Source organism: Lissotriton helveticus, chromosome 9 (genome assembly GCF_964261635.1).
Source record: "Lissotriton helveticus chromosome 9, aLisHel1.1, whole genome shotgun sequence".
Classification (NCBI taxonomy): Eukaryota; Metazoa; Chordata; class Amphibia; order Caudata; family Salamandridae; genus Lissotriton; species Lissotriton helveticus.
Window position 1 is genome coordinate 604,417,567 of NC_136070.1, and position 23,170 is coordinate 604,440,736.

Consider the following 23,170-nt stretch of genomic DNA (forward strand, 5'->3'; position numbering starts at 1 on the left):
GGCATACAAGGAAAAGCCCTGAACTGGATCATCTCATTCCTCGCAGGAAGAACTCAAAGAGTCCGACTTCCCCCATTCAACTCAGAGGCCACTGAAGTCATCTGTGGAGTACCACAAGGATCATCACTCAGTCCCACCCTCTTCAACGTTTACATGAGCCCACTCGCACCCATCGCGCGCCAACACAACCTCAACATCATCTCTTACGCCGACGACACCCAGCTAATACTTTCCCTCACCAAAGACCCTAACGCCGCTAAAACCAATCTTCGCGAAGGCATGAAAGAAGTAGCCGAATGGATGAAACTTAGCCACCTAAAACTCAACTCAGACAAAACGGAGGTGCTCATCCTAGGATCCTCCCCCTCTGCCTGGGACGACTCCTGGTGGCCTTCTGCCCTGGGCACAGCACCCACACCCACTGACCACGCACGCAACCTTGGCTTCATCCTAGACTCCTCTCTCTCGATGTCCAGACAAGTCAACGCCGTCTCATCCTCTTGCTTTAACGTACTTCGCATTCTCAAAAAGATCTTCCGCTGGATCCCCCTCGAGACAAGAAAGACTGTCACCCACGCACTGGTCACGAGTCGACTGGATTATGGTAACACACTATACGCCGGAATCACAGCAAAATTACAGAAAAAACTCCAACGCATCCAAAACGCATCAGCGAGACTCATATTGGACATCCCTCGCCAAGATCACATCACCGGACACCTAAAACACCTCCACTGGCTTCCCGTCAACAAGAGAATTACGTTCCGTCTTCTCACCCACGCACATCAAGCACTCTACAATCTAGGACCCGAATGCTTCAACACTCGACTGTCCTTCTACACACCCACCCGCCAACTCAGATCGTCAAATCAAGCCCTCGCCGCAGTCCCGCGCATCCGAAAATCCACCATGGGTGGCAGATCCTTCTCCTTCCTAGATGCCAAGACCTGGAACTCACTCCCCACCCAGCTCCGCATCACTCAAAACCACACCTCCTTCAGAAAAGAACTTAAACTTGGCTATTCGACAAATAATGAACGCCTTCCCCAAGCGCCTTGAGACCCTACGGGTGAGTAGTGCGCTATACAAATGCTTGAACTTGAACTCTGTCCATCAATTGTTCCTTTTGCAACTGGCAGTGGGACATGAGGCCAGTTCTCCCCGTCCCCTTGCGTCTGGGGACAAAAACAGTGGATGTGCTGGTGCTAGCTCATGACAGGCGGGCTGCTGCAGGGGCATTAACATGTGGGCACCATCATCCTTACTCATCGGGTGGCAGTGTGTTGGTAGCAGGTGTGGGGGTGCCTTAGGAGCAGGCAACATTTCCCCCCCCATGCAAACCTTCCAAGTTGCTGCCAGCTTACACGCTAGGTCAGACCCGCTCGTCGCCATTACAGGGTCTTGGGCCCTAGGCTTGCATGCAGCATAAACGACCATGCAGACACATAACTACTGTGTATGTATCTGACCCAGGGCACGTGCGCCCGCCACTAGCATTGGAAGAGTCACCAGACCGGTCACCCCTGTGATGGATGTTAGGTTAATGTATGGACACAGTATATTCCTGAAACACTAGAACATGCCCAGCAGGGCACTAAAATAAGGGAAGAGTTGTCACTAACTCTGGGTGATGTAATCAAGCAACGGCCTGGATTCGCTTCATGTTTACGTCACATGGAGGCCCCCAATGCTGTGTACTAGTTGTCTGCGTTGCAGGGAAGATAAACCTGGGCTCGGTTGGGGCCCATCTATTGCTGGGAGGGGAGGGCGGAGCTTCTGTCTACCGGTGAGGGCACATTGGAAGAGGTGCCGAAGACGCCATATGACAGGAGCACTAGACACAAAGTTTCCATCCAGTACTAGGCATTGCTTTGAAAAAACGTTGTTTTCTGCTGTGTTACCCAAACTGATTCAATTGAATTGAAGCAGGAAAACAATCTATACAGGTGTATGGATTTGTTAAAGCTAACGACTGGGGAAAAAAAGAGTACTCGGGTAACACTAACGAGGCCGGTTGTTTCTCAGTGTATTTGGTGTGTAACTCCCTGGGGGGTCACCCGGGCTCTGTCGGTAACTCGCAAGGTGGCCTGGAGGTCTGTTCTCTCCTTTATGCGAGTTGTACGGCTCTGTTGATGTTAGTTTTGCAGGAAGGTTGGCCGAGTTCTGTTAGTCTCGGAGGGCCTGAGTCACGTCTCTGGTTCTGGGGGCCCTGTCAGGGTAGGTGGACAAGAGAGTGGCCCCTAGGATCGGTTGCTGTCCGTCTGACAGACCAGACGGGGTATCTGGACTGAGGTTACCAGATGACGCAGTTGCTAGGGACGCCTGACTCAGCGGGTTTTTCTACCGTAATCCTTCGTTTCCAGCTAAAAGAACTTCAATTTGAAAATAATCAAGACTACAGCTACCACAATGCACCACGTTGTTAATAAATAAGTAAAAATAAATAAAAAAAGGCCTGAAGCTGTGTCCCTGGTGACGTGGAGTCATCAGGCGACCTTACGGTTTCAAGGGGAGGGCTCCTGGGTTCTGTCGGTGTTTGTTTCAAGGGGAGGGCTCCTGGGCTCTGTCGGTTTGTTTCAAGGGGAGGGCTCTGTCGGTGTCTGTTTCCAGGGGAGGGCTCTGTCGGTGTCTGTTTCCCATGTGTGCCCTGGTCTTTGTTGGCGAGCGCACTGCCCGCCTCCTTACGGTTTGCGAAAAGTTTCAGGGCAGGCCCCTTCCCTGCGCATGGACCTTCCTCCCCCGTGCCGTGATTGCTCCAGCGGGGTGGAGCCTTTCGTCTCTCACGGGATAGAGGGCCCTCCGCTCGCTCGCGCACACGGGAGTGTGACCCCTGCTCCAGGAGGGGTGCCGCTGCTCTCCTCGCCTGGGAGTGAGAGGCGGAAAAAGAGACGTCTGTAGAGAGGAGGTGCCCGGAGGGGGAAGAAGAGAACCAGGAAGAGAGCAGCGCGCGGGGATAGGTAAACTGAGGGCAGGTGACCGAAAGCTCAGTCCGGAGCCCGGGCGAGCGACCGCCGCCGGGGTGGACGAGGGACCGAGGCGGATACTGTCAGCGGACTTTTTTTTTTGCAGCGGGTTGATGTTTTCCATCAGAACTTCCTCCGAGCAGCAGCCTCAGCACAGAGAACGAATTCACTTCCTCCTAAATACCCGAGCTCCAACCTCGCACTCTTCTAGAGCCTCCTTCGGACCCCCCGTTTTCCCACTCACTGTCCCATTTCGTCACAACCTCTTGCCCGTTTGCTGATCGTCTCTTCCCCTCTCGCTGACACTGCCTGCCTGGTACTTCGCTTGTTGACAACCCGCCGCTCGTGTTCTCACTGTATTTCCCCCGGTGGAAGCCCCTGCATGCCCACTCTCCCCAGGGACAGCACTCCACCAGCTGGCCTCACTTCAGGCTGCTCTCCGCACTCTCGCAGTCTCTTCCTTGGCTGCAACCACTTTTCGACACTCTCTTTGCCTGTTGACTCACACTCTCGCCACTCCCTACCCCTTGAGTAGCCAGTTTCTTGCACTAATCCCACCCACCTCCAGCTCACAGCTTTGTCACCGGGCACCACGGGCCCCAGACCGCAGACAGTGTATTCTGAGGGCCCCACTGCCTAACACTGAACCAGTTTAGTTTATCAACATTTTTTGCAGATAGACCCTTCACAGCGAGCCCGGCCCTCCCCACCCCTGCCCCTTGGAAGGGGCCCTTGCCAGTGGTCCCTTGCTTGGTCCTGTACCCTACCTCCTGCAGACTAGCACCCTACCTCTGCCATGAAGTCCTGGGTGGTAATGACCATCCTGGTGGTTATCTACGTGGCTTACCTGCTGCTGGGGGCCCTGGTGGTCTCCAACATCGAGGGGCCCTACGAAACCGAGAAGCGCCAGGAGCTGCGTGAGTTTAAGGCCGCCTTCCTGCGGGAGAACACCTGCCTGAACGAGAGCAGACTGGAGACCTTCCTGGAGAAGGTGCTGAACGCCAACAAGTATGGGGTGTCCCTCCTACGCAACGCCACCACCGACACCAACTGGGACTTTGCCTCCGCCTTCTTCTTTGCCAGCACCCTGGTCACCACTGTGGGTAAGACTTTGAGGCAAAGCTGCCTGCTCACCTCTTACCTGTGTAGTACTGTGCAACTGAGTGTGTCACCAACAACATGCAACCATCTACTGTACTTCAGGCTGTCCATTACTGGTGCCGTCATTTACAAATATGGATCACTGGGTAGCCTGGTTGTGAAGTGTTGGTAGCGCTACATATGTGCATTCTCTTGTGTATGTGTATTATTGTCTTTCGTGGGCGGTCCCAGATTTGTTTCAAGCCCCTAAGGTATGTATTACAAGGTTCATCAAAAAGATGCTTTATGGTTGAGTCAAGATGGGCCTCACAAGTTGACATTGTTGGCGAAGAGTTGTGGCGCAGCGGCCAGGGTGCCTGACTCCGGACCACAGGGTTCATGGTTCATGGTTCGATCGCCGGCGGCAGGTTAGCCCAGCACCATGTGACTGGGCAATAGCTCGCTTAATCTTCCCAACGGCCCCCAGCGCCGGGGAACCTCTCCGGAGGTAGCTGTGCCCTTTACAAATGCTCATTTCATTTCCTTTCATTTCATCTCCATACATACTTATGAGTCCCTATACATTATACAAGTTCATAGATCCTCTATTCCGACAGCTCTAAACAAATCAACCAACTATCTCCGGCCTTTCTTTGACTAACTATTCCAGCCTTCTGGCCTTCATTTTATTCATTCTTTGAACCTCCCTGGCATTTTAATTTCTTAGGATCTAGCAGGTTCTAGTCGTATGTATATATGTGCTATTTCCATAGCACAAGTCTAGCCAAAAGGCAGCAGAGCGCTGCACAGGGTCAAAGACAAGGATAAAGTCTTCGAGTGATAGGAGAAGTATCTGGTTTGCGGACTGTTAAAGCATTGTAATGTAGTGTTCTTTATAGTGGCATGTTTTCAACTGTTTCCTAAATTGGAGCATCGTTGGGTGGTCCTCATGGGACGTTAAGCTCCTGGATGCATAAATAGAGAAGGTTGTGCATGTGTGTGTTTCTTTTCTCAACACTTCTTATTCTTTAGTCTGATGGTGTGAAAGTGCAGGTGTGTCGAGACCCACCTGAGCTGATGAGCTTGCCTGTATTATACATCCTCCAATCTGTCCAGGGCTCACTGTAGGCGAGCAGGAAAAGGGTCCAAGACTGCATGTGGGACTGTCCTCAGGGGTGGCACTTCGGCTATGGCTGTGGGGCATCACCCCACCGCTGGTCAGCTAAGAGAAGGAAAAGAAAAAGAATAAAAAGAGTGTTATCATTTTATTTTTCCTCTGGACGGAGGCGAGTCTTTGGGGCGAGGTCATGACGGGCACGGAAGGGGAGAGGTGGGCAGCACTTCTGTCAGTGGGCATGATGGTTTGGCCGGCCCTCTTAGAATTGCCAACCCGCCATGCGCATTAACATCTCACCAATTAGAGCTGCATTGTCGGGTGAAGATACCACCAGGGTTAGGCCCCCAGTTCCCTTTGGAGTGAAAAATGAGCCCGCTCAGGCCAGTCCCAGTGCTTCTCTCATGCTAGCTAGTATGAGACAAGCGCTTGGATTGGTCGTGGGGAGTCTGGGAGCCTTAGCATGTACACAGCAGGAATATCGGCGAGGAGCAGGTATTTATTTTTTTGGGTCATCTCTCCACCACCCCTCCCCGCCTCACCACTCTGCCGCGAGACCAGCTGCTACTGACTGCACTGTGTGTCAATTGTGGTTAGTAAGGGAATTCAGCTGCTGTTCCAAGCTTACCTTATGGTGTGCGTGACAGTACTCGCTAATCCTCTTCTCAGGGGGGCATTAAGACCATGGCAACAACAGAAACTTATAAAAGCTGTTGAAGGGCTGTATGGTTTGGTGCTACCTAGCAGAGCTAAAGAGTTGGGAATGTCTAGGTCCTCACTTGAGTAAGCTACTTGTCTCTTCAACCCATACTCAACATCTACTTACAGTACATTGACTCTGTTTTGGTGGCGTCTTGACCTTAATTAACTCAACTATGGCTATTATAAGACACAAAGGCCTGCGGTACCTGTATAACAGCCTGCCTAATCTCCTTATTACAGTCCAGTTGTCATCACTACTCACCTGTAATTGTAGAACAGTATCACTATTCTACTGTAATCATGTATTACAATTGAGTCATGATGTTACACTGTATTAAACGGAAGAACTGGGGTTTCATCTCTTTCTTATGCAACATGGTTCCCTTAAAATGCGAAGCCATTAGCTGATAAGGAGACATTTCTGCCAGTATGGTTTACTTACATTACTAGGTTTCAGTACAGAAAAGCAAGAATATATCTTCATGTTATGACTTATTCAAAGAAACTAAGCAAACTTTATTAGTAACATATCTATTTAGGGCTCCTGAGTGTTTTTTTTTTTTATCTGGCATTTCAGTCTATATTTGTTCGTTGAAAAATTAAGTTGCAACGGATATATTTCGAAATGTATTTAACTTTATTCTCACTGTTTTATAGCGGTGGGGTTTTAGCTTATTAACGGTCTATAAACAATGAAGCAATAGACTCACTTGAAAATATTAATGTTACAGTACTAGCCCATCTGACTTGTGCCACTGTTTCCATTCCTCTGGTAGCTCCTCTCATTGTAACCCCCTTATTATGTCCTTAGACACAGGCAGTCAAAAGCAGACCTAATTAAATACAGAAAGAAAATCAGATTGTTTTCTGATGTATGTTTAAAAAAACATACAGGAAAAATCTGTGCCTTAACAATACATAACTTCTTAAATTATGCGCATGCTACAAACTAGAAGTTGCTTGTTGGGGTATCTGCTTTCACGTTATAAATTCCTCATTTATTCTAAAGACCTGCAACTTGATGATCTCTCATCTCAAGGCGCGAGAGAGCAAGGATTTAAAATACGGTTTGGCGAAATGTAATTACTGTGCCACGTATTATACGCAATAAAATGCCCTCCACGGTATGAAAAAAACGGACACTGCAAGTCACTGCGGGGTTCCATGAGTGTAATGGAAGCCAGCCTTCCTTTATGACTCTCTCTAAGGTCATACACCTGCTCTGTGACTTACAAGTACCTTATATTCTATAGTTTGGGATCCTTCATCGCGTAAATAATTCCAGAGCTGTAGCCTTACCAATCCCAAATAACAGTCAAGTTGTTACATCAGTAAACCTTTACAGGAAAAGAAGCCCGCTCACTGGACATGGCTGGAGTCCTCAAAGCCTCTGCTTCACTCTGAGTGGGGGAAAAACCCTGGTGCATTTCATTGCAGACATTTTCACTTCCCAAAAACAGTAATGCAGACTTTCTAACAGTCACAGTTTTATAACTCCCAAGCACCAGCTGACTGATCACATGGGGAAGATATATCTCATGAAGGCATCATGCACTCTTGCCAAGTACGTTTTAAGTCTTTCACACGTCTAGTTTGAGTTATGAGAATAAACACTTAAGCTATATATAATGCAGAACACTTTAGTGAATAGCGTTACCATAAAAATGTCTGTATGGAGCTACGTTATTTTCTGTTCGGTTTTACTTCTATATGCCTCCTTGAAAAAATGTCTGTACCTAAAAGTTTATAGCTGTTGTATCTGGGTCACTTCATCTACCTTGACAGTGCAGTTGTCTGCATGACCTATTGCTTACAATGAAGAGCATGATTTGATCAACCTCTTGGGTTTATGTGGATTAGGCACTTTCAGTCATTGACTTGCACCATTGTCAATCACCAATCACATCTGGAATCAGGTGTATTTTAGTTTCACTGTCATGCAATTGGCTGTGTAATTCTACCTGCTGGAAAAATCTTCCATTGGAATGCATGAGGTACAATTTTACATCTGTGAAGTGCACTCAGTTCTCCCCTTTTTTGTCACTTTCAGTTCTTTATCAGGTGCATGCGTCTGTACAAAAAGCAATTGTTTTGTTCGTTGTTTTCACTGCAGGATGTGTTGGTTCACTTAGAGCAAAACAAATGAATTTACTGCGACACTGTTCGTCATCTAATTGTTACATTAAAGGCAGGGCTTTAAGTGGGACGGATCCCTCTGGGGCTCAGATCCTGTAGTAATTTAAAACCGACATTGAAAAGAATACCTTGTGGGGCCAACGTTTGGCATGCAAAAACACTGATCGATTTCTGAATAATGAGTATAAAAAATGTTAAGGTAATCCATGTCGTTCTTGCGTTTATTTCAAATGCTTTACTTCCAGGTGTGGCTCCTCCGCTATGGCTGAGGAGCGTCGCCCCACTGCTTTTAAGCAGTGCCAAGTAAAGGAAACTTTATTTTCAATAAAAAATTATTGAAATCAAAAAAAAAAAAAAAAAAAAAAATGATAATAACTTTCAGTTATTATAATTTTATGTTTCCATGCTGCTTTGCGGGCAGGCAGGGCCGCTCTGCTCTCGGAGCAGGTCAGGGGAGGAATGGTTTGCCCACTAATAGGTGCACATGACTTTTTGGCCAGCCCTCTCGTGCCTGCCCAAACCAGTCATGCACACTTCACCTGTTCTCCATGCAGGCTGCATTACAATCTGTGTGGGGAACATGCCCAGGCCCCCGTTCCCTGGCTGAGTGTCGAAACTGGACGCTCAGACCAGCGTTGTGATTGGTCAGGGGAGCCTTGCTGTGCTTCCTGTTCCTCGAGTCCGACGAGGAGAGCAGGAGCAGAGATGCGGGACCCGGCGGCTAGGGAAGTGTTTCTTTTTTTTTCTTTTTTTTTTTTTTTTACATTTCCTACCAAGCGCTCCCTCCCTGCACCTGCCCCGCCACCCTCAAGTCATGCCACTCTTTGCTTCATTTTACATTCTCTGTGTGTTTGCTTTTTCCAAGATACTGTTTTTTCTGGCAGCATATTACTCTAGTCTAGTCCATAATTTGAATTGGGTTACATCCAGGTGCTTATGACTGGGTACAAATGAGTAATAGCTGAAGGCAGTGCGAGTTTCTTACAGTGCCTGTAGGGGGCAAAAAGTTGTCCAGAATATGAGTGCACAGGGGAGGGGTCACGCATGCCAGTTGCAGTTGTGATTTTATGCAAATGTGTGGGTTGCATGGCACTCAAATCTAATTTTGCGTGTATGTTTACGCTATGCCCTTAATTATTTAAGTCGACCCCTTTAAGTAATCCCCCCCACCCCCATTTTTTTTTTAATTCCACTTAAAACACTGATTAGAAGAGCCCCGTCTCACCTTTGGCATCCCCAGCAACCAGATGCAGCACCTGTGGCTTCCGCCTACCACTAGTCTAGTAGGTCAGGCTTACACCTAAGAATGGAAGCCCTACCGATTGGCTTTCCCAATGCTTGTTTGTTACTTTATTGTTTCATGTGATCTGTGGCGCCGTTGCTTTTCAGGCAGACTTGGAGTACCCACAAGGAGAGCCCCGAGGCCCATTCCCCAGATATTTGTAGTACTTGTTGCCTGTGTTTATCCTTGGGGTGTGAGCGCCATGTGCCTGCTTCACTGGCACAGGAATGGCACCTTCCCTCATATGTGCACCCGGCCTTGGCAATAAAAGGCCCTGTACACTTGGGCACCCATGTGTATTGTGTGTATTTCGTGAGCCTGTAAACCTGGGGGATCACAATTTTTCAAGCTAGAACTGACTCTTTAAAGTACTAATTTTTTGCGTTATGGATTGGATTGTGTGCTTTGTTGTGGCCCTTGTTGTTGGAATCGGAAGATGGAATAACAGCCGTGCCGACATTTCAGGAAACGTCCTCTCTGACAATCCTCCCTCTGTTTGGGCCACACAGAAAGTGCGATTGTTTATACACGTACTCGTTTCATGGCCTTTCTGTTTAAGTGACCGTGAAATGGGCCGAGCACCATGTCATTAGGACATGCCCGCCAAATACCATGACATTAACCTGTTCTGCTTGAGGCCTGGCCCCGCGTCGCCTTCGTGGGCTGTCCAGGAAGTTACTGGCGCTTCCTGTGTTCACTTTCTGGGGGTGTCATTCTGCACGCGTCGTTGGCTATTCCCGTCGGTCATTTCCGTTTGGTTTTTCTTATAGATTTTTGTCTCTTTTCCAGTGTATGTTTGAGTAAATCTTATATACACGTGCCTTGTTGTGAAAGATGAATAGCTGGTGGAGATTTCGAAGTGTTTAATATATAGATAGATGCACACGTATTTTTTGACTGTAGAATGTCGGTTTAGACGTAGGGGCTCAGTGCTAACAGTTTCCGTCATTCCTTCCGGTGTACTTTAAAGTATGCATCACACACACCTAGTTCGGAGAAAATTATTTCTTCTCAGGTTATACCGAGCACGGTGTTAACAATTTCCGGCTTTTTGTGTACATTAGCGCAGGCGATGGACTATAACGTATACGTGGCACAGGGCAGCGTTCGGAAAAAATGATGGCTTCACAGGTTTTACTTAACAGCCTTGAGGCGGTGTGGCTTTACAGACAGGTCCTTTTATTCTGTGCACATTACATGCCAAAAAACCCACGAATATATTCTGACCCTGTGCAATGTAACTGGTCAAACACAAGGAGATGATGGACTGAGCGCTGAAACTTTAAAGACACTCACCCCGAGACACAGATCTGGGTTCAATCCATCTTCGTTTTTTAGCTCACTTTGCCACCTCAGTTCAGACCCAGCTGTATGCAAATCAGTCTTGACCCTGTGCCTCATGGGAAACGGTCCATCCCGAACTGCCAAGCGAGGTCTTCCCTGGACCGGATACAAGCATCTTGGGACCGGTTTCGGGGTAGCACCCCTTATCAGCCAGGCTAGCTTGAATCCAGTGGCAAAGTGAGCAAGGCACCCACGTCTGGGCATTCCCTGCCAACTTATGGCAAAGAAACCAAACACAAGGAGAATGATGCACGGAGTGCTGACATTTTTCAGACACTCACCCCCACCTTAAGAATGATGATGGATTCAACCAAGATCTGTGACTGAAGGCGAGTGTCTGAAAATTTTCATCACTCTGTCCGTCATCTCCCTGTCTTTGCAATGTAACTGGTGTTCATGTAAAGCGCTCCAATGACCTTAGGTTGAGTTTAGTTATTTTTAAAGCTGCGTAAAAGAAATGTGTAAAAATAACAAGTAAAGTTCAGTGCTTTTGTCCTACAAATCAGCAAAAAAGTTCATAAAACACAAATTGGAGCAAACCGGTCTGGCGTCTTTTTTGTGACGTGTTTGGTAATAGTCGGGTGACTTTGTATGTCAATTCAATTCAAAATTCTTTATTCGACTGTATGAAATACAGTCATAAAAGTACAATAAAATACATATATATACAAATCATGTTTAAAAGAATCAATACATCGGGAGCAGATGATCACGGGAAAATATGTGATATCACGGTCAATTGTATGTATACTATTAGTCAGAGACTTATTTACGGGGGTAATATAGTTCGGCTGGGAGTTAACCTTCCATACTTTTTCTGAATTTCAGGGCTGTTTTTAAAAAGTTGTATGTAAAGAAAGTGCTATCACAGTGCAGCATTTGGAGGTGTAGTAGTGCTGGCATTATTTGCACAAAGTTCAGTTTCTTAAGCAGAGGTTTTAAAAACATTTTCCGCTGTGTCGCATAATATGAGCATATAAATAAAAAGTGTGCCATGTCTTGCGGAGACTTGTCGCAGCCGCAAGATGGCAGCACTTTCCCTCTATGGGCTCCACTCGGTACGGCTAGCATCAGATGGAATAAACCAAAGCGAAATCTACTCAACAGGAAGCGCTCATATCTGGAGATGGGCCAGGATAGGTATGGTTCAATTTGTATACTTGTTTTGATTAGAACATGTCTCATTACACTACCCTTCTTCAGTTCAGTTTCTTCCCTAGCAAGCTGTCGGTTCAACAGGAAAGTGTCCTTTACATATGTTACATCATGCTTGGATACTTGCTGAGGTGTTAAAAAGAGATCCAGCCTGCCCAGATCTTGAAGGCAGTTTCTGATGTATTTTAGCCAGGGTATCTTGAATTTCCCTTCCCAGGTGAGTGCTTCGAGGAGGATGTTATGGGTTAATGGTATTTCGTCATTCAGCCAGCATTTAAGCCAACAAAGCAGAGGGTTTACAGCAATCTTATCCCCTATATGTGGCATGCCCAGTTCCTCATGAGTGGAGAAGTTAGCAGTACTCTTTGGTAGACACAGGACCTGTTTTAAAAAGTTATTTTCAGTAGTTGTAAGGACGCCCACTGGGGCAAAACCCCAAAGTTCACTTCCATAACAGGCGACCGCAATACTTTTAGCTTGATATAATTTCATCAGGGCGACCACTGGTGTGTTGCCCATTTTGCGTGCAAAGTCCATTATTCCAGCGTTGGTCCTTATTAGTTCATCTTTCTTTTTGTTTATTACGGGTCCCCATGTGAGTTTAGAGTCAAACAATACTCCAAGGTATGAGAAGGTTTTTGTTGTTGGTATTTTTTCCCCGTTGATAGAGAAGGGGTAGGACTTTTTTAATCCAGAGCCTACCTTCATAACAAATGATTTAGAGTTGTTGATACTCAGGCCCCGCAAATTCATAAATTGGAGAAAGGAGTCTAATAATTTCTGGAGGCCGAGTGCGGTTCTGGAAATAAGGACAGCATCATCTGCATAAAGCAGAACGGGGACGCCCTTTTTCCCTATATGAGGGTAGTCCGTGTCAGTTTTTAGGTTTCGACCTGGCGAGGGGCACGCAGTGCCACTCCCAGATCGAAAACTATTGTCTACAGTAGGGATGTCGGCACCGCCTCTGCCTCTCATTGGCTAGCTCCATAAATGGAGGCTAGCCATTGGGAGACAGAGGCTGTCAATCGCGCTTTCTCTCGAAAACGCGATTCGGGGGCGTTTCTGGTGCTTTTTTTAAGCCCCGCCCCTTTTTCCCGGGCCGCGCTGCGATTGGCTGCCGGCCCGGGACACCCCCGTGACGTCATTCCCCGGGCCGCCAGGATTGCTGAGGGCAGGGATGCTTCCTTCCTTCCTGATGGCAGTCTTCGCTCTGGATTGGCTGAGAGGCGGAAGACGTTGAAGGCGCCAACGCACCGGACCCCGGCTCAGGAGCAGACAGCAGAGGTCAGGTAAATGTAAGTTTTTTTATATATAAACTTAAATTTTACCCCCCCCCCCCCGCGGCTGCGACCCTGCGTGTCCTCCCCACCCCCCCCCCCGCGCCTCACCTACCCGTGACCAGCGACTGGGGGAACGAAGTGCACGAGAGCGGGTGCTCGGAGGTAAAGTGCTTACAGAAAGAACAAGTAAACGGTTCCCTAAAGTCTTGTCCTTAAGTCAACAGGGAAAAACACGGGACTATTTATGAACCATTCATGTAATCCAGGGCAGTTTTTTTGAAGTGTCAGTTCATTTCACGTTTTATTGAATCGTTCACTCCCTTAGTATTGGCTATTCCCAGGACTGTTTATTTCACTTTCTTTTGATCATTACTCTTTGAACGAGTCTCCGGGTGTTTAAAATGGCCGCGAGAGCGCGCTCTGGTGTTCAGACTCGAAGCTGAGTTTCGTGCAGTGTACGTTAGTTGGTCAAACTTCTTTAGAGCACAGACTTCAATTTGCAAAGCACTATCCAGGCGGGTTTTATGTGCACGTCATGGTCAGATGCGCTGTATCTGGATGCATTAACGAAGCCTCAGGCTTTAAAGTACGGGTAGGGCACCACATTATGCACCCAGCAGTCGCCAGATGCCTGGGATGTGTTCGTGAGCCATCAAGCAAATCTTGCCATGCAGATGCACCAGAATTAAGGCATATGGAGCGGACCAGTATATTTGAAAGCACGAACGTAGAATGTATTCAAACGCCCACTTACCTGTCATACTAAAATGCAGGAAAATTAGTAACGCAAACCAAATTTAAATATTTCAAGAGAACCGTTTGACAGTGCTGTAGCATCGCGGTTCCTAATCTTTTGGTTTGTGAATCCCCACCATATCACTTTTAAGTAAGGTGCCCCTAACCTTGCATACAAAACAATGAACATAATCCAGCCTAGCCGTTCTGTGGTAAGGGCAGGCAAATAAAGCAACTTCTCGACATGTTAGGTACACAGCAAGCGCCTTACCCGCTTAGTTCCAAGCAACCTGAAAGTACCTCTAGCGGCATGCCTGGGCGACCTCAACTCGCATAAAAGGATCAAGCGATTCACAGCCACCGCCTAATCTGTGGTCTAACCAGGCATTAATCTCCAGAAATTCAGTACATTTTGTTTTGTCAGCCCTAGGGCAAAATATTTGGACTGAGAAATGTAGTTACTCCTGTAGGTAATATGGGTGGATCAGAATGGGGTTGGAGGATTCAAGCCTGCCGCTGTATTCAATACTTGTGTGATCTGCAGTTAGCCGCGGGTAGTGCGGCTAAATCCGAGGAGCAAAGAAAAATAAAGCTGAGCTCAGTCGAGGCGCTACATTTCCCCATACAAAGAACAATGCGCCTGTCACCCAAAAACATCCATTAACTAAGAAAATACTCACCGAAAAAGCAGTATTGTAGGAGGGGTATCTTGTTTTTTTTATTATTGTTTCCTGGCCCTCGACATTCTGTAATTATTGCTGTGTTGTCCGGCGGCCGCCGTTGGCTCTGACCCGGTTCGGTACTAATCGGAGCTGCCAGGTCAGTGCCTCAATATTGCCCACACAGTCGTCACTTCTCACTGTTAGATCAAGAGATCGAGATGTGCACACCAACCCCAGCGCCCTGCTTTGTTTGTGACTGCCACATGGTGAAAGAGCCTTCTCTTGTGAAGCCTCAACAGATGCATGATTCTTACTGCTACTGTCTCGCAGTTATCGAAATTTGATCAATATCCACATCGTTGGTAATCACGTTATGGTCTGCCCGAAGCTGTTCACTGTTTGCCACAGCAGGTGCATTAACCCACAGACTTTGACTATCTCATGCTGCAGGGGTTACGTTTTCTTGTGCTTTGCCGTTAGTGGAGACATCCCAAGCTGCCCCATGTCGTTTCTTGAGAGACTGTTTTCAAAGCTCTTGCTGTCACTTAGATGCAGCACCCCCACAGTAATCTGCAGTCCAAGATGTATGTGGAAGATGTAAGGGGTCTGCACTGAGGATCTGTGTCACCTGACTCCGGATTCCACGTCAGACGGTGCAAAGATAAACAGATTACTTCACAGCGGATTAGTTTAACAGCAGCTTTCATTGAGCCGAGGTTTCAAATCAAATAGTTTGAGAGTTTGTGTGGCCGTCCAGTCCTGGGTAAATCGAGGTTGTGCTTTTATATCGCGTTTCATTTCAGGTACGTTTAAAAAAAAATCGTTTTTTTAAACAGGAAAATGTTTAATGAAAAAATAGTAAGGGAAATACGGAAGTACACTGTAGTGAAAAGCAGTGAAAGATAAAGACCTTCTAAGGACTGTGCAGTTTATGACAGGTGTAGCTAAACACAATGTGTTTCCTAATTTCCTGTTGTTTTACTTTGCTCCTGTCCTCCTCCAGCCGTGTTCACTATGCTCCCGCCCACTTCCCGTTGTGTTCACCATGCTCCTGCCCCCTCCCGTTGTCTGCATTTCCTTTGCTCTATCAGCCATCCCACACCGTGACTCCGATTGTAATTTCTACAAAACGGCAGGGCGCCCAGGATAATGTGCTGCGTGACTAACCACTTATAAGGCCCCAAATGCGAAACCTATTGGCTATGCCAACTGCGTACAGCAAAACAACTGTTCTTAATTTTCAACGAGAATTTAGTGCACAGTCCACCAGCACATCGTGTTTCAATCTTAATTGGACAGAGACTTGTTTAGCTGGCCTTCAGTTCAACATATATGTCTGCTAAATAATCCACATTTGTAAAGCGCGAACAATCACCCGTAAGGGTCTCTAGGCGCCGTCGGGAAGATTAAGGTTAAAAAACACTGGTGCACATCATACAAAAGCTGTTTTTTACACACGTCTTAACACTAAAAACCATCTTGTTCTTTAGTGATCTCAAATTGTCAGCATCAATGGAAATAGAGGCACATAGCAGCAAGCGAAACCGTTGCATTGTAAATGCTTGTTAAAAGATGCTCCTCAATACCGTTTATATATAGGTTAAAAAGAAAAGGCGCTAAAATACAGCCCTGCCTAACCCCCCGATTAATTTTAAAGTTTCTGGTTACTTTCAGGTCTTTGGTGTAACGAACATTTGCACGTGTATCATTGTGGAGGTCGGCCAGAAAATTAATAAAATTGTTTTCAACTCCCATATTCAGTAAGACGTCCCAAAGTTTGCTTCTGTCAACACAATCAAAGGCCGATGAAAGGTCCATAAAGGCCATGTATAATGTTCCATTACGGGCCAGGGTATACTTGCCACTGATTAAATATAAATTCAGGCATTGAGTTGTTGTTGAATGCCCTGGTCTGAAGCCATATTGAGCGGGTGCCATTATGTTGTTGTTTTTGGCCCATGTGGACAACCTGTTTAAAAGAATCCCTCCCACTACTTTGGCGACTGAATTTATCAGGGAGATTGGTCTGTAACACGCTGCGTTAGTTCTGTCGCCCTTCTTATATACAGGAATGATGGTGTAGGCTCCCCAGGTCTTTGGAGCCCCAATTGCGGCCCCGGCATTAACAACCGCTGTGAGAATTTGAATAAGTCCGGGGGAAGGCCATCCGGGCCCGGGCCTTGTTACTGGTTAGACCACGGATCCCCTTTTCAACTTCTTTGACTGTAAAGTGCAAGGGTGCACCTTCAGGAGATCTAAGAACTTGTGTTGTTTGTGGGACGTCGCTCTTAAAAATTAAACTGAAATGGGAGATCCATTCATTCTCGGGTATAACAGTTCCGAGGCTGGTAGCGTTGGGGTCGTCAAACAGTGGCTTGTTAATTATGCTCCAGAACTTCGAGCTGTTACCCAAGGTTGAAGGATCAAGCAAAGACTCCCAAATGTTCGTTTTTATGATCTTTTTGCGGGATGCCAGGGCTATTTTATATTCTAAACGCAAGGCTTTAATAAGTGCGGGGTTTCTTGGTTTATTCTTGAGGGCAATTTTCAGTTTTCGGCTGGATGATGAGCAAGTATGATCAAACCATCGTGGTTGTTGAGCAATTGATCCTTTTGTTGATACAGAGAGCAGTTGATCGATTCTTTTTGTAAGCACAACAAAGGCAGATAAGATGGATTCAGGGGGTGTGATATTAGAGGCACAAAGATTGAGTTTATGTTCACAGCACTTTATGACAGACTCATGCAAAGTGTCGCTATTTATCGTGGACCATTTCAGGCGACGGTTTCTGTTAACCAATTTTAAGACTCCAGGGTCCTTGTGATTTTTCCGGAGTACAAAAGGACCGCATTGTAAGTCAAGTGAAAGCGGATTATGATCACTATAAGTGCTTTCAAGTATGTTGAAGTTTAGGGCCAAGTTTGCCACATCAGCTGAGAGAAGTATGTGATCTATAAAAGAACCTGACTCTGAGCCTTTATAAGTTGGTGTTTTAAAGATAAAAGATTTATCTTTCAGAGACAGTGCGATACTCAGGTTTAGGACGTCTGTTAGGGTGTTCATATTTGTTCCTCGAGGGCAATGTACAAAGTGAGGACCTGGTCTATTTCCACAGCCCAAAGAACCCAGGGATGTCACAGATGGGTTTCCACAGATATGCGTGTTAAAATCACCAACAATTATTTTATCCCGGGACAGCTTTGACAAATTGTCACAGAGATAATTTTGGAGTTTAACGATATTACATTCTCCTGATGATGTAACAGAGTTGTAGAAGTTGACCAGGGTTAATACTTTTTTGCCCTTCCTGAGCTCCAGTATCTGAATATTCCTGCTATCCTGCTGTATGTTTTTTATCTGGGATATGAAAGACAGGCTAATAAATATTGCTAGGCCTCCCTTTGCCCTTCCACTAGGTGAAGGAGATGCGTGGACAAAAAAGCTTTGGTAACCCTCAATAAAGACGTTATTATCTACAAGCCAGGTCTCCTGGAAACACAATATGGTGTAGTTTCTGACAAAGGTTACCCACATCGAGTCATTTGCTTTAGCAGCCAGTCCTGCGATGTTCCATGACAAGATTTTAATGAAATGGAACTCGTTGTAATCTATCAATGACTCCGTGGTCGTGTTAGATGAAGGATGCGGTTTTAGGTTAACATAACTTACTATGTCTGTCAGTTGGCTTCTGGTAGTGGGTGAGGGATAAAGGGCTATGGAAGTAGGAGAGCTACTTGCTTCAGGTAAGAGAGGGATAGAAGCGTGATCTATGGGGGGGCTTTCGGAACAGAGTGTTATCGTCGTTGTTACAGTGTTGGCTGGTCTGACACCTGAGAGGTCAAAGGTTATTACAGGGTTATCCTTACATGTTATATTAGGATAAACTTGGGTATCTAGCCGGTCGAATGAAGGACCGGGGGGCAGAACGAGTGGCAGTCAATCCACCTCGTCCAGGTAATCATAGGTATATAGGGCGTCGTATCTGTTTGATGTTGGGATCCCAAAATGATTATAGGGCAGATTAAAGTGTCTATAATCTCGTGTCTGTGAATATTGGATAGGTCCTGGATTCTCAAATGTTACTGGGGGTGGGTAGTTATGTGTTCTGCCTTCCCAAGAGTGGTCATATGTGTGTAGTTCTAAATCTGGAGACGTCCCTTGAATTGGATCGAAAGGGGGGGCCCGGAATTGAGGGTGAGGTTGCGGTACAAGAAGCCCTTCTTGACCATAATGGCGTTTATAATTTTTCCTTTGGCCATCTGAGTAGTGGGGGTAAAAATAACTTGGGCCCATTGTTCGAATCAAACTATTAGTCGCAGAGCTCCTCCAATTTACAATGAATTTCGCCGCTCCTCTGTTTTTAAAAGTGACCACGATACAATCACCCTCTGTAGATTTGAATCGTGTGCCCACCCAATCTGCTCTCTTCACGTGGGAAATGGTTCCTATTATGTTGGAGGGAAGTGGCCTATGGGTAGTTAGCCATTGCATCACCTTGTTCTTTAATTCCACATAGGATTCCCCCCTATTTTCAGCTATTTTAGGTACCCCGATCATGACTATTGTATAGACATTAGACTCAGGTGGTAAGTTTATGAGGGTAGGTGTTCGTGTCATGATGGGTCTGGGCTGCAGCGCCCCAGTTGCTTTAATAGGGATGTTCACGGTTGGTAAAATGGGATGTCTTGATGTCTCAACAGAGGCTGTAATTGCATCTGAAGAGTAAACCTCCGCAGCCCATTCACTATTGTCGTCATCCTCACGTATATATGTAATTTGCGTGTTATTTATGGGTGTAGCTACAATCTTCACTGGGAGGAGTGCTGTTTGTGAGGTTAATGATGGGTCGTTGGAAACAGGGCCCTGTTGCTGTATCTTTTTCTGTTTACCAGTACTTATTAATGGGTTACTTGAATTTTTTACAGCTTTTGGGTTTTTAGCATTAAGGGTTGTACTCGCTGGGACAAAGGTAGGGCTTATATTAGGCATTTTTAGTAATTTGAGAATGCTAGACGATATTTCATTTTGTGCTCTCTCAAATTTACCTAAGCCCTTCTCAATATTGGTGATCTGTTGGCTAATAGGTTGTAAGAGGGATTTAACCAGAGTTTCGATCTCACTCATAGAAAGGGTTTTAGTGGTAGGTCTCTTGGCTATGTGCCCTGTCTGCTCATTGACCTGGATACTCTCTGCATTATTCTTGTTGTTTCGAGGTGCGTCCAAGACCTGAGAGAGAGTCAATGGGGACCCCGTGGGGGTGAGTTCAGTGGGTTTCCCCTGAGTTGGTTTTTGCCACATATCTTTAATTGAGCGTTTCGGTTTGTCTAATAGGTAGTGGGTTTTTTTCATGCGATATTTTGTTTTGCGTTTTTTCCTGGTGCACTTAGAGTTACTGGCTTGATTGGAAGTTTGAATTTCTGGCAAGTGGGTAACCGATGTGTGGCTCTCAATTAATTGAGCTTCGGGGTCTGGAGACGATGTATGTGCACAGTTTATGTTGTTTCCACAGTTAGTTAGGATCGAAAGGCTACTCTCCAATGTGTTCGCTGTGGGACCAGTAAACAAGGAATTTGGCGTATTATCCTTGACATGCGACCTTGGTAGGTCTGTAAATGATTGCATCAGTAAAGATTCCTGTGAATTAAAGGTATCGTCCATATTGTGGGTATTGTTTATGGTATGCAGGGACAAGTTCGGGAAGCACAAGTCTGGTGTCAGAGAGAGTCGCCTCTCTGTATCCTGGATGGAGTTGGCCACTACGCTAATTGTTTTTTGTAACATGATGTCAATGGCAGTTATAGTGGGTAGTGGTGTACTCACAGTTTTTAGTCTGGTGGTAGATCTTGTTGCCATCGGGGTTTTCTGTGCTTTAATCATCCTTATTCCATATATGGTTATCCACCCTCCGTGTATTCTTTACGTTGTTTTGAGTTAGGGAACCCAACTGACGGTCTTAAAGAGGTGGCCCGTCCCGGCCACTACAGGCCTCTAGAGGGCCACTTTGTATGTATTGCTCCCAGCTTTCCTAGAAAGAGCAACCCTTAACAAATGGACATGGGTTAGCAGCTTTAAGCTGTACCCTCAAGGAAGAGTGCGGCTTGCCAGCCCCCACTGTGCTGCCGTGTGACACAGGGTTTCATGCCTCATCACACAGCTATATGGTCAAGAGGCACAATCACATGGGGAGCTGGAAACCTTTGCACAGTCGGAGTTGAACCCCAAGCACAGCCGTGGTCCCATTAAAACTGTCCCAAGGCCTGAAGATTGGTGCCGGATGAGTTAGTCCCCTATTGGTATGTGTAGGCGTAGCTGTGGCTGTTGTGGAAGAGTAAGGGGTACAGGGGCAGCTCCTCCGGTGTGAGCAGAGGAGCAACTCCCCACTGGTTGAAATGCTCCTCCATGTCCCAGAATTGATAAATAACATGGAAATGAAGTTGGTGTATTACCATTTTATTTTTCGATATAACCCCGTCCTGACGCTTGCATCAGGATGGGGCTGCTGCTGAGTGATGGCAGCAGGGATGAGGGTGGGCTGCCTCGGCACTTTTCAAAGTACGCATGTCTTTTTGGCCGGCCCTCTTGCTATGGCCAGCCAGACATGCGCATTTTGAAACCTAAGTGCCCTTGGGAGCTGCGAGTGAGGTTGATCTCTCCAACCAGGGCGCAGCTCTCACAGCATGAGAGCAGCGCCAAGATTGGTTAAGGCACTTCTCAAGGGCTCACGCTGCAAGAGGAAGACATGCAGCGGGCAAAGGGTCGGAGTCGGACGTGTCGCAGGCACGTGGTTTATTTTTTTTAATTTTGACCCACCACCCATTTGCCCGCCTCACCACTCCCCATAGATGTCAGCCGCCACTGAAGAGGTCGAAAGAAGCACTTTCCATAGCCCTGCTCCCTTGTCAAGGCAATGACCTCTTCTCCCTGTATATTCGCACAGTGAAAAATATTGTTAGGTGGAAGATCTGGTGTTATGAAAAGCTAGCTGTCAGAAGCAGAATTCGAAGTATATAAAGGAAAGTATGGAAACTGATTCTGAGTACAAAGGGCATGGGGGTCAGATTTGGCTTAAAGAACAGATTATTCAGTAACTTTTAATTGTTATTTCACCCACAGATAACTGCATATGATGGGGTTATCGGACATTCTGGATTTCCTCGGATAGTCCTTTTTAGGTTTCGACCTGGCGTTACTGCGCAAGCAGTTCGTGCAGGCGAAATCTAATGTTTACTATATGGGATATGGGAACGTCCCCCGACTCCCATTGGCTAGCTCCATAAATGGAGGCTAGCCATTGGAAGCCGGATCTGTCCGTCAAGGCCGGACCAGATTCGGGGGCGTTCCCGCGATTTTTACTCATCCCACCCCTTTCCCTACGTCATGCGGCGGTGGGCGGCCTATTCTACTCGCGTCACTTGGAGACCCAGAAGACCCGCCCATCTCTCCGCGCACTGTCATTCGGCCCTCCGGAAGTCCCACCCCTCTCGACCTGCTGTCACTCTTCTCCCGTTCGCAGCTCCACGGCTTTGCAGTAAAGGTAAGAATGTCTATTGCTGAAGCCGGGCGACCCCGGCTACATGCTGGGCTTCAAAACCGGGGTTAGTCCGTCTGCTCTTGCGTGGGTCTGGGCAAAGTGCATCTTTTCAGCGTTTTCCATGCTTCCTCTTGGACATAAAAGTCCTCCGCGTGCGGCAGCAGGCCGGGCTTTTACGGAGACCTCTGATGGTTGCATGGGGGAGGGAGGAGAGATCTAGTGACAGGTGCGCTGCGCGTCCCATGTGTCGAGGTGACAGTATCATCCCTCTCTAGGTCACCGTGGTTTGCCCTTCAGGTCCCCACACCATGCGTTTGTTTCCCTGGGACATAATACACCAGTCCCTCTCTGTAACAATATGCCCTCCCCATTTATCTGTGCGCCCTTGTAAAATGACCTCCATATCCCTGTCTCTCACCATCATGCGATTTGTATGTGCTTCCCGTTTGTGTGCTCATGGTATATGTCTTTATCATATCTGTGTGTCAGGACAACTTTCCCTTACAGTCCAGGTGCGTCATATATGTCCTCTCCATTCATGTGTGTGTCCTAGTGACATGACCTTCCCATCTCTCCTTCAGTTACGATTACATGCCCTTCCCAGCCGTGTGTAGTATGCTCGCCCTTTCCATTCATGTGTGCCGAATGCATCTCCATAGGTGTATTTCTAACTTACCCTTTGGTGTCACCTTGTTATGCCACTCCCATCTCTTCCCCGCTCATCCCTGTGTTGACACATATATTCCATTCTGAGCCCTCTTTTAAACCGGAGAAATTGGCGAGTTCCTTTCGCACTGTTGCTGTGACCTGTTATGCCCATCCCCCTTCGTGTAACTGAAATATGCTTCCCATTCCTCTGTGTGGCACTGAAATGCCCCCCCCCCCCCAGTGTTAATTCTACAGTCCAGTCCGTATTTAACTAGTTGCTTGGTATTTCATTGTCATCGATTGTTAAAATCCTCATGTCATGTGTACATTAATTTTACTTCCGCTGTACTGCGCACGGGTAAAATGTATTTGTAATTTGCTGAATAGGTGATTGAGCTTTAATAATGTATGGAAATTGTGCATACAACGATATACTCATTATTACATTTCAGAACACCCCGCCCCCTACCGAAGAAACTGCATGGAAAATTAATGGTATCGGTACATCTCCTGCTCTGCCTACTGACTGCTTGGGTT

At 46.7% G+C, this 23,170-nt stretch overlaps 2 protein-coding genes across 5 annotated transcripts in view; one reads left to right on the forward strand and one right to left on the reverse strand.

Moving 5' to 3' along the window:
• The window catches only part of LOC144781666 (uncharacterized), an 84,566-nt gene extending 77,266 nt beyond the window's left edge, over positions 1-7,300 (reverse strand). For 2 of the 4 annotated variants that reach the window (XR_013601022.1, XM_078660632.1), the window contains exons 1-2: positions 7,197-7,300; positions 5,113-5,265 (exon numbers count right to left, since the gene is read on the reverse strand). Coding sequence is in view for 1 of the 4 variants with exons in the window: in XM_078660632.1 (XP_078516758.1) it covers positions 5,113-5,265; positions 7,197-7,286 (243 nt within the window). In the remaining 3 variants the exon portion in view is untranslated. Of the gene's footprint in view, positions 1-5,112; positions 5,266-5,457; positions 5,584-7,196 lie in introns of those variants that run through there. The other 2 variants (XR_013601023.1, XR_013601024.1) reach the window with 2 other exon arrangements.
• The window catches only part of KCNK6 (potassium two pore domain channel subfamily K member 6), a 210,145-nt gene continuing 189,473 nt past the window's right edge, over positions 2,499-23,170 (forward strand). Inside the window, exon 1 of the mRNA XM_078660631.1 lies at positions 2,499-4,066. Within this exon, the coding sequence (XP_078516757.1) occupies positions 3,760-4,066 (307 nt within the window). The 5' untranslated portion in view covers positions 2,499-3,759. The remainder of the gene's footprint in view (positions 4,067-23,170) is intronic.